Source organism: Diabrotica undecimpunctata, chromosome 7, assembly GCF_040954645.1.
Source record: "Diabrotica undecimpunctata isolate CICGRU chromosome 7, icDiaUnde3, whole genome shotgun sequence".
NCBI classification, from domain to species: domain Eukaryota; kingdom Metazoa; phylum Arthropoda; class Insecta; order Coleoptera; family Chrysomelidae; genus Diabrotica; species Diabrotica undecimpunctata.
This window is the reverse complement of record NC_092809.1, coordinates 62,680,585-62,697,280: the sequence shown is the minus strand read 5'-3', so window position 1 is coordinate 62,697,280 and position 16,696 is coordinate 62,680,585. Positions and strand designations below refer to the sequence as shown.

Sequence of the window (16,696 nt, the reverse complement as noted above, 5' to 3'; positions counted from 1 at the left end):
TATAAATTGTTTAGTGATTTATTGATGTTCTTTTGAAGTAATCAAAACATTTTTATGAAGCAATCACAAAACTTATTACTATATTAATCATAAGTCGAAAACTCTAAACTCGAATTTGTTGGTGCATTCCTTGGGGTTATACTATATTAAAACAATTTTCATTATATAGTTTTTAACCGACCATTTAAATTTCAAAATTGATTAATAAAATATATACTTACAGCACGCTATGTTAGTAAATCCACATTTCTTAGATGGTACCCACAAATTAGATGATCCAGTATCGAAAACGACTTTAAAATTCTGTGGAGGGGTACCAATGGTTATTGGACCATAATATTGGGCCTGAAAACAAAAATTTGCTCAAGGTTTGTGTCATTTATAAATATAAACTATTAGCACTTACATCTAAATAATTGGATAACGGTTCTGGTGTAGGTCCGCTGTATTTGTTTGAAGTTTGTTTCAACAAAACACGATTTACTTCGGTTCCCACATCTTGTAGTGATCTTCTTATAGATGTAAACTTCTGAAGGGGAATTCTGAAAAAACAAAGAAAAGATTACTGTAGAAACATATAGGTTGTAGCCAAAATGATATTATTTAAAAGGTAGTCCAATAATAACATTACGAGTTGACACTACGAGGCGCCGACCACCGACCCTCGCTCCGACCATAGGACCGTATCGATCGCCAGGTAAAATAAATACGTTACTTTAAATGCGAGCGTTCACTGTCAGTGCTATGATCTAGTCGAGGATACGATGCGATGGTCTCCGTTATGAACGTACCCTAACGCTCCAGTCCAGGAACATTCGGTGGAGGGATAAAAAAAAATGGACTCTCATAGGGAAGTGTCCTCGCGCCGATGCTATACAACATTTACACCACCGACCAACCCAAAAACCAGCAAACAAGACAGTTTATTTACGCGCATGATACAGCTGTGGCAACTCAGGGAAGTACCTTCAATGAAGTCGAAGTAAAACTGACAGATGCCCTAGAAGACTTAGCACTATACTATGACGAAAACCATCTGAAACCCAATCCTACAAAAACCCAGGTGCTTTCCACCTTAGAAATAAGCATGTCCGAAGGACACTGGAGGTGGAATGGCGTGGTCTCAGATGCTGGAACACAATGAGACGCCAAAATACCTCGGCGTACGTCTGGATAGAACTCTGTCTTATCGATATCACTGTCAAGATGTCAAGAAAAAAGTAAGCGCCAGAAATAATATCATCCGCAAACTTACAAATACAAAATGGGGAGCACAATCACACTCTTCGTACTTCTGCCTTAGCATTATGTTTTTCTGCCGCCGAGTTTGGAGCACTAGTGTGGGGAAACTCTGCTCACGCTAAAAACGTCGATGTTACGTTAAATGAAATGGTTCGTATAATATCTGGTTGCCTGAAACCGACACCTATCGAAGGGGTCTACCCTATAGTTGGAAAGCTTTCTGAAAAAATCACGATCCCTTCCCGAAGAGCCAAAGACGCGCAGAATACAATTATGGCAAGTGTCAGCTACAACACATTTTGCCCCCTCAGAGGAAATGGCCGCTGGACACAATTTGCCGTATCCCACATGGAAAGCGCTAAACAGACTAAGAACTGGCGTTTCACGTTGTGCTAGTAACCTGAAGAAATGGGGATACCAGGAGGACGATACCTGCGACTGTGGAGCGGTTCAGAATAGTCACCATCTACTATCATGCACAGAGATGAGAGAGACCTGCACAGAAGAAGACCTATTTTTAGCGAATGACAGGGCCATCTATGTGGCCAACCATTGGAAATACAAAATTTAAAGCTGTTGGTGACCCGGACACGGAAAGAAAGTATGACATATGTAAGTACTTTATTGTATATTAACATGAATAAATAACTTGACTAACTTGACTTGAAAAACATACCAATAAATAAGGATTGATCGATTCTATTTATAGGTTTCTTAGGGAAAAGAAAATTGGAAATAAGCACCTATTAAAAAATTAACAGAAAGAAAACTACTCGGCATGAACATATGCAAAATATATTAAGACGAAAGGTGCATGACTTATCATTTAACAAAGAGATTAAAATACTTGACAGCATTCTAAGGGTTGTAGAGGAAGACGAAAATTTGCCTGGCATAGGAAATCTTGTGGAATATACACAAATTATATTTTTCTTGGGAGAAACAAAATCGTAAGTCACTGCTATTCGACAATGAACAAATAATACAATAAAATAAAACATTTAAAGTCAAAGATAAACAATAGTGATGTCCCCAGACTCTTGATTATCCATGTTATTCCAGTCCATAAGATAATGCTATGGACAGAATTCTTCACTGTCAAAATATTTATCTTTTAGTCCCTTCTATGAAATTTAAACAGTATCTAAACTTTATAAAAATATGAGCCCAAACTGCCAAAACGCAGTCATCTGTGCATTCAAATTTTAGTAATCACTTATAAAATTATGAGGATCACTCTGTGAGATATAATTCTCTTGTTGAATATGTAATGAAGGTACGGTGCTGTCAACCGTTAAGAACTTCATTATAGTTTGTTTCTCAGTCTATATTCAATTATTTTTCAAGTAATTTTAAAGACTTCACACCAAAATGGAAATAATTTGATATGCCAAATTCCAATTATATGTAATGACGGTTTTAATATGGTTTTTACCAATATTTTATTATTTAATGTTTGTATTTCCAAGAGACAGCTGCTTCCCGTACCATTCTAAACATGTTTTTAGATTAGATTTATATTGATCTTCAATATTATAAAAATCTAAAAATTTATACATAATATTGACATTCTAAACTCTTTCTCTAAACATAAATAACAAACTGTTTTGATTGCCTGATACTCGCTAATAAAAATAATTTATAAATTAAAGTTAAAAGTTCATCTGATATCGAATTATTATGTACAAAATAAACCGACAAACAGTTCCAAATTATTGACTTGTGGCATCTTTAGTTTGTAATATTTTTTTTTGTGAATACTATAAAGCACGTGAAAAACTTAAATAATATATTATAATAAAATATTTAACGATTTGTATATAATAATGGAACACGCCCATTATATATGGATTTTGTCGAATTCTGAAGCTAAAAAACATCCAGCAAAAAATAATTTCTATTCTGGCAAAAACATTCTTTAAAAATTTTTTAATGTTTTTGAAATTAGATGCCATTATTAAAATCAACAGCGGAGATCGATATACAACTATTAACTTATCTCCTAATTCACTAAGCTTCAAAGACTTGAAAACTGAAGGTCATAGAAGAATGAAGTACACAGATACACAAGATCATGTCTCAATTTGGGATGTTGTGACATGGTGAGAAGAGATTCTAAAAACTTGGGAACAATTCCTTCTCCAATTATTCTATTTAGGGTCCTTATACTTACTACAGGAATCTCTTCTTCCATAATGGATGCCGGGTATTTTTAAAGCATAGCTTTCTTATCACGGGCTACAGACGGAATGATTTGATCAATGCAATGGATCGGGCAGAAACAAAAGAAACGCAGTCCCATGCGTATTTCTTAATAAACTAAACTAAAATAAAAAACTAAACAAAATCGAATCGAATTAGATTAAAAACCATCAGTATGTGTGTATATGGTCAGAAAGCTATGCTTCCCCTCCTCAGTCACTCTCGGAGTGCCATAACCGTTTTTTAATTGTGTAAGCATTGTAAAGGTATCAATAATACTGAAGGGCCATTATACAGTGAACGCTAAAATATGGAATATTATCATTATTTCGAGAACCGTCGAGTTTTGAGGGAAATCCAGAAACAGGTCGATTTTTGTTATAAAATACCCATCATATAACGTACATGGAGTAGGGATGACGTCACCGGTGCGGGTGTAGTGACATGACCGTTAATTTTTTTAAATAGAAATTGATATAATCCGACACCTCATTTGAAGGAGAATTTAATTCTCAGTAGTAATATCCCTAGGACATTGATAACAGACGAGATAATTTCATGATAATCGAAAGCTCGTTCCTTGGTAACAGCACGAAGCCGAAAGCTGAGTGCTGTTACCAAATAATGAGCTTCAGAAATTTGTCATGAAATTATGAGGCATTCATCAATGTCCGAGGGATATTCGGCGGATAATTTTTCGAAAAAAAAAAATCATAACTCAACATAACGAAACATTTATTTATTAAAAGTACAGTTAGTGAAAGTACGAGTACAATTATTAAAATTTAAGTTAACATTAGATTCGTTGCTGTTCTCTACTATAGAAGATCTATTACCACGCATAATATTTATAATCTTGTTGTGGTGTTCTTGATCGAGATTCAAGTATGGTTTTATAGAATTCTGATTGCCATGACCAGTAATTTTTAGCAATTGTTGTTCTTCTACACCACTTTTTGCTAATTCGCTAACTAGTGACATTTTGAAATTTATTTGGATGAAGTTGTCAAACTCGATCGTGTTGTCATAGGGATTGAAAATTGCACTGAATGCAATTATCAGTCTAATGTTGACATGATTGGGTGAAATTGTTCCACGTGACACAAAATGACGAAATTTGAATGGTTGCTAGAACAGTCGAAAAATTATCTATTTAACGACATTACATTTTTAACTAAAATATTTTTTTAATGGTACAAAAACAATTTTTGTTAATTTAAATTCAACTAAATTACAATTAATGATTTAATTCATAATAAACTTTAAAGTAACCAAATTATGCATAACAATTATTTTAAATTAAATGTTCGAAATGCCATCCATCGGTTCCTGCCATGACTTTCTGAAGTAAATACTTAAAAAAGCAAAAATAAGTAAAAATATTAATGGACACAAAAAGTTATCTCATAAACACTGAAACTTTTTGTCAAATGTTACTGTAATGTTTATTGACGTATATGTTTTGATTTTGTGAATTGTCATCAGTTGTCAATTGTAATTTTTACTCTTAAATGCTAAATTATGGCTCACTAGAAGAGAATGTGAAACTTGATATTTTATTAAATGTACATGACAATCCTCACAGTAGTTCAACACAAATGGGTGAATATGCTGGAGTTTCCCAACGATCGGTATTACGTATTTTAAAAAAAGAAAAATACCATCCCTACAAAATTCAACTACATTAGGAATTAAACGACGACGATTCCGATCGCCGGCATCAATTTTCTGAAATTATGCAGGGTTTATGTATCCGCAATCCACATTTCATCAATCAAATCCTTTTTTCTGATGAAGACACATTTTTTATACGTGGTACCGTGAATCGTCAAAATTGCAGATATTGGAGTCAAGAAAACCCACATTGGATGATTGAGTCACACACGCTATATCCTTAGAAAGTAAATATATGGGCAGGGATCATTAATGACAGAATCATTGGCATTTTTTTCTTTGAAGAAAATCTAACAGAAGAACGTTATTTAACTTTTTTGAGAAATCAACTTATACCTGTCCTTGCTAACATGTATCAAAATGCCAATAATCCAAATTTACCTAGTGAAAATATCTGGTTTCAACAAGATGGAGCCCCTTTGCATTACGCAAGTGAAGTACGTCAATTTTTAAATCATTGCTTTCCCAGGAGGTGGATCGGAAGACGAGGTTTTATAGAGTGACCACCAAGATCGCCAGATCTAACACCTCTAGACATTTTCCTGTGGGGTTACATAAAATCAAAAGTTTATGTCAATAGACCCCAAAACTTACAGGACTTTAAAGATAGAATTAGGCATGAAATGAGTCTAATTACTCCAGAAGTCATCCGCAATGTACTTGATGAATGTGTCCGTAGATTCGCATATTGTCAAGAAACCGATGGATGGCATTTCGAACATTTAATTTAAAATAATTATTATGCATAATTTGGTTACTTTAAAGTACATTATTAATTAAATCATTAGTTGTAATTTAATTGAATTTAAATTAAAAAAAAAATTGTTTTTGTTAAATAGAGAATTAAATTCTCGTTTAAATGAGGTGTCGCATTATACCGATTTCTATTTAAAAAAATTAACGATTACGTCACTACACCTACATCGGCGACATCATCTCTACTGCATGTACGTTATAACATGGGTATTTTATAACAAAAATTGACCTGTTTCGGGATTTTCCTCAAAAGTCGACGGTTCTCGAAATAATGATAATATTCCATAATTTAGCCGTTCACTGTATATTAGTCAGTATATATTATATGACAATTAATATTACCGATGGGCAAAATTGATAATTAACATACACATACACACAACAAACAACTACAAGGACTTGACACACTAAGAGCCAACTAATAAAAAGGGTGCCTTACGACACCTACATATTACACCTTTGTAATAGAATATAGATACAAGAATAGGAAAAAACACTGGATACTTACTGTGCCATAAAAATCTACTGTGAACGATAATTATACTAGTTTTTTTATTTTGGCAATCTGATTCATGAGCTTGGCAGCCAGGGAATCTGAATCCCTAGTTTCACAGACGATATTGCAATAGTGACTAGGCACAAATGTCCCAGCACTGTTACAGATTAGATGCGATATGCGCCTTAACCACGTAGAAAATTATTGGTGTCTAAACTAGTGGTCTTCGCTAATAAGATGAAACTTACTGGAATGAGTGAGTTGAAATTATTTGTGGAGGAACTAGAAAGAGCCAATGAGATCAAGTATCTAGAGATAACCCTGGATTCCAAACTCAATTGGAACACTCATATTAACAACATAACCAACAGGGCTAAATGACTCTTCTGGAACTGAAGACAAGTTGTATGTTAAACCTGGGGGCTGAAACCATAGGTAATCTATTGGTTAGGGTTATACACATTAGTGATATGACCAACAGTTACATATGGTTCAGTACTTTGGTGGAAAAGAACAGCTCTGCGATTCTGTATGACACCTCCACACTACAAAGACAAGCACTTCTAAATATAATGGGAGCCTTGAATAGTACAGAAACATCTTTAGAGGCTAGCACAGGTCTCCCCCACATATCAGAGTTAGCCTATGACCATCCTGAGACTTAAAGCAACCAATACTTGGAGGCTAAATTATGTACCACTGGGACTATACTTGAGGAATCCATCTTTCAGATAAACTCAGGTATGATACCAAAACTACTTTAAAATAATTATACATACCATCTTGAGAACAAAAAGTCCCAAACATTAACAGAGATTTAATATGGACTCTAAAACTGCCCATGGCACTGGATCAGGAGTCCCTGGACAAAAACATGCAATTATAACAAATCTTACATCATCATCATCATTTTGCCTTTACAACCCTGTGTGGGTCATAGACTCCCCAAGAATTTTTTTCCAGTCGTCCCTATCCATCGCCTTCCTCCGCCAAGCACGTATTTCCATATTTCTCATATCTTGATCTATGTTATCTAGGAATCTTGTTCTGGGTCTTCCTCTTCTTCTTTGACCAATAGGTCTATCAAGGATCGTTTTTCTAGCTGGATCGGTTTGCTCCATCCGCATTACATGGCCTACCCACCTCAGATGTCCTATCATGTTATACGATATCTGGTTCCTAGTATATTCTATAGAGTTCGAAGTTGTATCGTCTTCTCCAGACACCATTTTCATTTACCGCTCCATAGATTCGCCTTAATATTTTTCTTTCGAAACATCCTAATATGTTTTCATTGCTTTTTGTTAAAGTCCAGGTTTCTGAACCATATGTTAGGACTGGGCGTATTATTGTTTTGTAGAGTTTTAATTTTGTATTTCTTGATATAACTGTAGATTTAAAAAGAAGATTAAGCCTAAAATAGCATCTATTAGCCGTGCCAATTCTGCGGTTTATCTCTGCGGTAGGGTCATTTTCAGTATTGACGAGCGTTCCCAGGTATACAAATTCCTTAACTGCTTCGGTGACGTCGTTTTCTATAACAAGTGGCCGTAGTATTTGTGGTTGCGTACCTATTTTCATGTATTTCGTTTTATTGGTGTTTATTATTAAACCCATTTTTGTAGCCGCTTCCTTTAGTGCTACATACGCCTCTCGTGCTGCGTTTTCCGTTCTCCCAACAATATTGATATCATCAGCATATGTTAGGATTTGCACAGATCTGTTACATATTGAACCGGTGGTTGTGATTTGTGACGTACGTATTACTTTTTCCAGAGCTAGATTGAATAGTATACAGGAGAGTGGGTCTCCCTGACGTAGCCCGTTATTTGTTTTAAAAGGTTCAGAGAGTTCCCCTTGGATTCGCACTCTGCATTTAACTTTTTCAAGGGTTAGTTTGGTTAGACTTACCAACTGATTTGGTACTCCTAGGTCTATCATTGCTCTAAACAATTCTCTTCTATTTACAGAGTCGTAGGCTGCCTTGTAGTCTATAAATATTTGGTGCTTGTCTGCACTTATTCCAGTGTTTTCCAGTATATTGAAGAATATTTTATACGCTGCATTTAGGAGCGTAATTCCTCGATGATTAGAGCATTTAAAGATTTTTTGTGTATGGTGAAAAGTATTCCAATCACTGGGAAGGGACTTCTGTATCCATATTTCTTTTATAAGCTGCTGTAGCGCTATTATGATATCATGGCCACCTTTTTTATATAATTCCGCTGGGAGATTATCTATTCCGGGTGATTTGTTTCTGGCTAGTTTGTTTACAGCGTCTTTAACTTCCAGGGTCGTTGGTGGATCCTTCTCCCTCTCGTCTGCTCCGGTTACCTCACAGCTTTCGTCTTCCGGGTTTTCTTCTTCTTCCTCTATATTAAGTATTTGGTTAAAATATTCCGTCCATCGGTTTAGTATGTCTGTTCTTGTTGTTAATAGATCGCCATTCAAACTTCTACATTGATTTTTGTTTGCCTTGAATTCTTTTCTGTTGATGTTAACTTCCTTATAGAATGTTCTGAATTCTTTCTCTCTGTTGAGGTTTTCTATATATTGAAGTTCCTTTTTTAAGTGGTTTCGTTTCTTCATTCTGTGTATTTTCTTTTCTTCTCTTTGTCTGTGTTGCGTCTTTGCATTCATCGTCAAACCAGTGATTTTTTCGGGTACAAATTTCTGTTCCTATTTCATCTTGTGCTGCTGACTCAATATCTTCCTTTATCCTGTTCCAGTAGGAGTCTATATCCCTCTGGTCTTCTTCGCTTAGACTTTGATTCCTTACCATATTGATAATAGTTTCCCAGTACTGTTTTGCAACAGTTGCATCTCTCAGCTCCTGTACATGCCATTTCTTTCTATCTATTTTTTTTTCTTTGTTGGAATTTGCAATTCTAGCCCTTAGTGTTGAGATCACTAAACAATGGCCTGAGTCTTTGTTTGCGCCTCTATAACTTCTGCAGTTTGTTACAAATCTTACAGCCTAAGTCAATATAACTCTGTGTTCAGTGCCAGTTTAATACAGTCTACCGCCCGGTGCTTATACGGATGTCGCGCCTAAGCTCAAAAACATTTCTTAACTTTATTTCAATTCAAAAAAACATATTTTGAATACAAGTTTATTGAAATAAGAAAAGCAATTACAACTTTTTTTGGTTTCAAACTTAAATGAATGCTAACAAAATACGAGAAAAAAATTAGGGGCGAACTTCAAAAAGTAAAATAAAAATTTACCTAATAAAATTCAAACAGGTAACATGAGGTAGGTAATCAAATAAGTTTACTATTGAAAAGCTTGTTTTTTGTTTTTACTAAAGCGAATTTTTGATGATATTTATATTTAATTCATTTGGCAGGTCCTCGTTAATGGATAAAACTGCTAAGGAGTTCAAATTTTCTTGGGAAATTGCATTTCTTAAGCAGGTCTTTACCATTTTTAGTCTCAGAAGAGAGCGTTCGCCACTTGCATTTGTGACCGTTATGGAGAAAAAAATACGCAGGCAAATATTAATGTTTGGAAGTTAAGATATTAATTTATTCATATAAAACCTGTACCAATTCTAAAGGAGTGTCTATTTTTAATTGGGAAAGAGACGTTTACAAATGTTTTAAATGAACACGTTATTGGGGAAAATACTCGTTCAAATCCTCCTTGTATTTTTGTTTATAATTTGGTTGCCGATCTGAAATCATCTCGATCTTCCGTAGTTTTTAGTTTAAACAAAAATTCAAATGCTCTTGAACAAGATTTATAACCATCAGATCGGCGAATAATCTCCGACTTAAGATTGTCTATTATAAAAACATAACATTGGGTTCGCATTTTTTCTTTTTGGCTTAAACTTGCCTCCGAATCCTAATTGCAATTTTTTTTGATAATCCTCTTCTTAGCATAATTTTCGTTCCCTGTGAACAAAATTCCTAAGGCCTCATAGTGATCAAAACGATCACGTAAGAAATCAAAGTAATCTGCTAAAGATGATAAGTTTTTCCGATAGAGAAGCTGCTTCAACTGTTACTACATTTTTCTCATTTATATCTGTTGACATTTCAATCAAACATGTTTTAATCAAACCGTAATTGCTTTTTAACGCTTTTACGGCATCAAAACGAGAAGACCAACGGGTTATATTCACTCTTTTAGGTAACAGTGTCTCCCGACTTCAGTTGGCCCCGTTCAATAACTCCCACCTGTGTGTAGACACAGAGAAAAACTTACTTACTTAATCAGTAGAACCCATTTGTACCTTTCGGTGTTGGGCCGTTTACAATACAATTCATTAAATTACAATATTTGACAGTCTTCTGAGGTGTCCTAGCTCTTAACGAACTTTCTCCATTCCTTCCTATTGGATGCCATCTGTGTTGCTTCCTGCCAAGTCTTACCCTTACTCTGCAGTATCTGCGAGATGTCACTGTTCCATTCTTTAATGGGTCTTCCTCTTCTGTTCTTCCTTATTGGTTTGGCGTCCCACACTCTTTTTACTTGTCTATTATTGTCCATCCGGGTTAGATGTCCGAACCATGCCAATTTTTTCTCTTTGATTGACTTGAGTATCGGTTTGATTTTGAGTCTTTCTCTTATTTCTTCATTTCTGATTCTATCAGTTCTTTTTACTCCTATCGTTCTTCTGAGGTATTTCATCTCTGCTGCCTGAATTCTGCTCTGATGTCTTTTGTTTAATATCCAATTTTCTGTTCCATATGTCACTGTAGGTCTATATATTGTTTTGTATATTGTCATCTTGGTCTTTGTTGATATTTCTTTGTTATTAAGGAATCCTCTATTTAGTGCTTGGAATAGTTTTCCTGTGTTTTCCATTCTGTTGTTAAGATCATCCTCGATGTCTCCTTTGTTGTTGATTACTGTTCCTAAGTATTTGTATGAATTTGTCTGTATTATTTTTTGTTAATCTATCATTACTTCTATTTGATCTTCCGTCCCTTGTTTCCTTGATATTTTCATTATTTGAGTCTTCTCTTTGTTTACGTTTAAGTTGTATTTGCTTGCTTCTAGGTTCCATTTCTCTAAGTTGTATTTAAGTTTTTCTGCAGTTTCCGCAATTAATACTATGTCGTCTGCAAATATACACATCTCAGCATTTATCATTTGCATTTTGTTCCAACCGATGCAGTATTTCTTGAATGTTTTCTTACATTCTTTCACTATCTCATCTATTACATTTATGAATAGTACTGGGCTGAGAGGTTGTTTTCATGTATATACTCTTTGTTGCTTCTATTAGTTCTTCACTTACTTGTTTCTTCTTTAGACTTTCCCATATATCTTTTCTTTTGACTGAGTCGAATGCTTTTTCCATGTCTATAAAGCTCAGATGTATTTCTTTACTTTTCTTTAAGGCTTTTTCTATTACTTGTTGCATGGTGAATATATGGTCTTGTGTGTTGTGTCCTTTCCTGAATCCACTTTGTACATCCTCTAATTTATGTTCTATTTCTTTTCTAATTTTCCTTTCTATTATGGTTTCGTATACTTTTGCTGCTACACATAGTAGTGATATACCTCTATAGTTCCTACAGTCTCTTGTGTTTCCTTTCTTGTATATAGGTATAATTACTGCATTTGTCCATTCTCTGGGTATTACTTTTCTCTTCCATATTAGGTTATATATGTATAACAATTTTTCTTTTGCTTTTACTCCTATATATTTCATCATTTCTGGTGTTACTTCATTACTTCCTGGTGCTTTTCCAATCTTTATCTTTCTTATTGCTTCTTCCAGTTCTTCGTTTTCTATAGTTTCTGGATTTTCCGTGTTTCTCATGGATACTCTCCTGTTGTGGCTTTCCTTCTCCATTGTATTCGCTTGATTTCCATTCAGTATCAGCTGAAAATGTTCCCTCCATCTTTCCATTATTGTCTTATCGTCGTTTATCATTGTTCCTTCCTTGTTCATTATTTGTTTCAGTTTCGTTTCTTTGTTGCTTCTTAGGTTTTTCAGTGTTCTGTAAAATAATTTTACGTTTTCTTTGCTGTTTTCTTCCATTTTTTCCCCGAATTTTTCCCAACTTTTCTTTTTCTCTTTCTTAACTATCTCTTTAACTTTTGTTCTTTGTCTCTTATAATTTTCATATTTTTGTTGTGTTTTGTCTTGGATGTATTCTTTCCATAATTTCTTCTTTTCTTTTATTTCTCTTTTCACTTCATCGTTCCACCAAGATGTTCGTTTCCCTCTGTTGTTATTTCTTGTGGTTCCACATATTGATTTAGCTGTTTTTATCATCGCATTTTTAAATTTTCCCCATTCTTCTTCTATTGTTTCTGTTATTTCATGTTCATTGTCCATCTATTTCTCTAGTCCTTCTGAGTATCTTATTCTCGTTGTTTCTTTCCTTAGTTTATAAATTTTTATTATTTCTTTGTGTTTTCTGTTTATGTTATAATTTCTTTTTATTTCTTTTCTTTTGCTTTTGAATGTGGTTTCTAGTAGATAGTGGTCACTACCAATTTCATAACTCCTTTTTACCCTTACGTCTCTTATCCAGTTCTTCTCTGCTTTTTGCACTAGAGTATAGTCTATAATTGATTGTTCGTCTCTTGATTTGACTTCTCTTGTGATCTTGTGTATCCTTTTATGTTGGACGTGTGTGTTCATAATCACCAGGTTATTGTCTAGACCGAATTCGAGTAGTAATTTGCCATTTTTGTTTAGTTTGTCCTCCCCATAAGGTCCGATGACATTGTTCCATTTTTCTGTTTCTTTCCCCACTCTGCTGTTCATGTCTCCTGTGATAACAATTTTCTCTGTACAATCATTTATCACTTCTTGTAATTTGTCCCAGAATTCATTCTTTTCGTTTTTTGTTGCGTCTTCATCTGGTCCATAACATATGATTAGGTTTGTATTGGTTTCCTCTGTATCCATATCTATGTCTACTCTTAGTATACGTTCGTTGTAATATATCCAATTTTTTATTTTGTTGATACTCTCCTTCTTTATCATGCACGCTACTCCTGCCTGAGCTCTCTTCGTTTCTTCCACTCCACTGTATATTAGTAACATTCCGTTTTCTAATATTATTGATCCTTTTCCTTTTTTCTTTGTCTCTGTTATAGCTACTATTTCAATGTTCTTATCTCTAATTTCTTCCCCCAGTTCTATTTCCTTCCCATTTATACCTCTCACATTCCATGATGCCATTTTCCAAATTGTTTTGTTCTTTTCTGTGTTTAAGTTGTACTTCAATTCGTTTTTACTTCCGTTTGTGTTATTATCTTTAGATCTGCTCATGTCCCTGTTCTGTGCCTGTTTTGTTTCTCGGTCCGTCATTGTGTTTTCTTCAGCTAGTTTTTTGAACCAGTTGGTTCTGTATTGTATGTTATTTTTTCTATCCGGCTTGTTTTTTGATTCCATTTCCACTTAATGCCTTCTATAATTATGAAACCATATCCAATTTTTGTCCTTTTCCCATTAGTCTTTTCATCTGCTGCTATCTTCCTAAGATTTCTTTGTATCTCTATCTCTTTTAATGTTAGGTCACATTCTATATATACTCTATGTTGCTTATAGTTTATTAGTTTACCCTTGGCTTTCAGTATTTTCATTTTATCTTCGAATTTTTTACATTCGATAACACACATTGTTTCATTTATCTTTTGTATCCTATTTATTTCTGATTTTACTCCCATTTTTGTTTCTATGAAGTTCTCCAGTTGCTCTACTTCTATTGTGTCTATTGGTAAGCCTCTCATTATTAGGTTATTTTTCTTCTTTTCTTTCTGACATGCTTCCAAGGCTATTTCTATTTTATCTATTTTTTGTTTCATCATTGTCATTTCTTTCTTTAGATTTTCAGTTTCTCTTATTATTTCTTCCATTTGCAATTTGTATTCACTATTTTCCTTCCTAATTTCTTTTAGTTCCTCAATCATATTACCCATTGTATTTTTTATCTCTTCCAGATCCTTGTTTTTTTTTTTATTATCGCTTGCTATTTCTCTCATTAGTTCCATCATTTCGTTCTGGCTGCTGGTTTCATTCGTTGTTGGTTTCGACGTGTCTGGCGTTCGGCTCACTTTTCTGCTCCTGCTAAATATGTCTATCTCCTCTTTGTTTTTTCTTTTGCCATCTTCATCAACCTTACCATCCGCCATCTTTCTTTTTATTCAAATAATTAAAGTATTTATAAATATAAATATTATAAGTAACGGTTACGGATCTCGACAAGCGCCGCGCCTACCTCTACAGTTAAATTTTAGCAATTATTCTCGATCCTAACCAGTTTCGACTTCTACCACTTGTAAATACAAAAATACAATCAATATCAAAACAGCAAATAAATTCAGCCTTTATAATTCTGTATAGTTTTACCGAAACCTGAATAACATACCTATTCTTTTTGTTGATAATTATTATTGTTTATCGTTCTTAATCACCCGTCCAGCGCAAAAAGCTCAACTCGTTTCGACCACTCAGAAGTTTCACTTTTAAGTATCCGTAGGGCAATTAAAACTAACTATTAATTTAATACAGTTCAAAATCAGATAACTGATTATTTACTTACATAAAGGTCCTTTTTAAATACAGTTTACACTAATTTGCATGCAGATTACACTCGAAACCACCCAAAATTGGAATTTAGTTTCGGAGCGACACTACACACGTCCAAATAGTCTGACCGCCAAAACCTAATTCCCATAGAGAAAAAATTGTAGATAATGTAGCTTGTACCAACCAGATTCCAAACCAGAATACTTATTACCAAGCCACTCATATTACTGGCATTGTCGTAAGACTGACTAAAATCCCACGAATATTTAAACAGGATTGCCTTTATTGTTACAATATCTCAAAATCACTGTTAATTAGTCATGGTGTGTTATGTCATGTGTTGAATCTTCACTTATAGAATAATATTTGTTTGACTTAATTTGCCTAACAACTTCATCAATTTACCATAAGCATATAATTTCGGAACAGCACCCGCCCGGGAACCTTCAACTGCTCGGTGTTTCAGCCCCGCAAAGACCCGTGGTTAAACCAGCGCTGTCTGTGTTCCAGACTGAAGTTGTTGCTTTCTTGGGCTTAATTGATGAAATCCTGAATAAAGACCCCAAAGCAAAGAGACATTTATACAAATATCCAATTAGGTATTCTAGCTGTAACAAACCTACACTTACTTACTTTTGATTGCTGAATACCACTTTGAGGGTTTTGACCTCCTTCACAAAGCCTCTTCATTTCTTTCTGTAGATATTTTAGATCACAGACTGTTCATAAAAATAAATTATATACCAAATAAAAACGTTAAGTATTTAAACTGGAAGCGTTACTATTGGCAAGGAGACCTCACAAAGGCAATTGTAATGTAGGACCATCATTACAACAAAGGTTTGATAAACTAGACTAGCTCAAAATCTGAAAATATGTGAATTGCTGGATCTACGTTCATCCTTTCGACTTAGATAAGACAAACACTATAATGATGACTACTTCAAATTACAGTTCGAATACCTATATTTTCAACTAAAATAAGGTGGAAAAAGACCACTGGTAGCGCAAAATATTTATGTAGAGCTAAGAAACTAAGGGTTCCTCAGTGAATGAATATTTTGTAAATATGAAAATTTTGCCACATACATAATACTCCTGGTAGAACCCATCAGTTTTATTATTTAATCTTTAATTTTAATATTGATACATTTATATGTAATTTTATTTATATTTAATATACAAGGTGTAATTAAATCTTAAGTATTTTTATTGATTCAGCAAAAAAGCTAATTTGATCAGGCACATTATGAATAAAGAAATTTAATTTTCGTTTTTAATATGGATACAATAAATACTGAAGTAAAATCCTTAAAAAATCGTAATAGTAAAAAATACATAAGTAAAAACATTAAATATTTTAGATTTATTTATAATTAAATAGAATAGGTAAAATAATACTTACCGCACAAAATCGCAATTAACTGTATAAATACTGCATAATAAGAATAAAAGCAGATAATTCCGCATTTTTACTTTTCTTTGTATCTACTAAATACAGAAATATCTGCTAAACCGGTATCTTTATTTCTTACGACACAAACAAACAAATCCAGCACTGAGAAACTGAGAATTCCAAGAGAAGACAGTGACTAGACAAATGCAATTCAAAGTCGGTCGGGGTGGTCGGGTCGGGTCGTCGGTCGGGTATGATACATCTAATCATCTTGCTCTGCTATTGGTTAATTTAAATCGAATGAGAAGATGAGTGCGCAACTGCTTATTCGATTACTAATTCAATTTTATTGTAGCAAAAATATATTTCAAAAGTTTTCTGAATATAAAATAGAAAAAAATTGATGGATAATTAAAATAACTT

The 16,696-nt window shown here is 33.9% G+C and overlaps 1 protein-coding gene across 1 annotated transcript in view; it reads right to left on the bottom strand.

Moving 5' to 3' along the window:
- The window catches only part of LOC140445448 (lysosomal aspartic protease-like), a 68,522-nt gene extending 52,052 nt beyond the window's left edge, over positions 1 to 16,470 (bottom strand). Inside the window, exons 1-3 of the mRNA XM_072537462.1 lie at positions 16,283 to 16,470; positions 407 to 542; positions 222 to 345 (exon numbers count right to left, since the gene is read on the bottom strand). Of these exons, the coding sequence (XP_072393563.1) occupies positions 222 to 345; positions 407 to 542; positions 16,283 to 16,347 (325 nt within the window). The 5' untranslated portion in view covers positions 16,348 to 16,470. The remainder of the gene's footprint in view (positions 1 to 221; positions 346 to 406; positions 543 to 16,282) is intronic.
- Between the last annotated feature and the right edge of the window lie 226 nt (positions 16,471 to 16,696).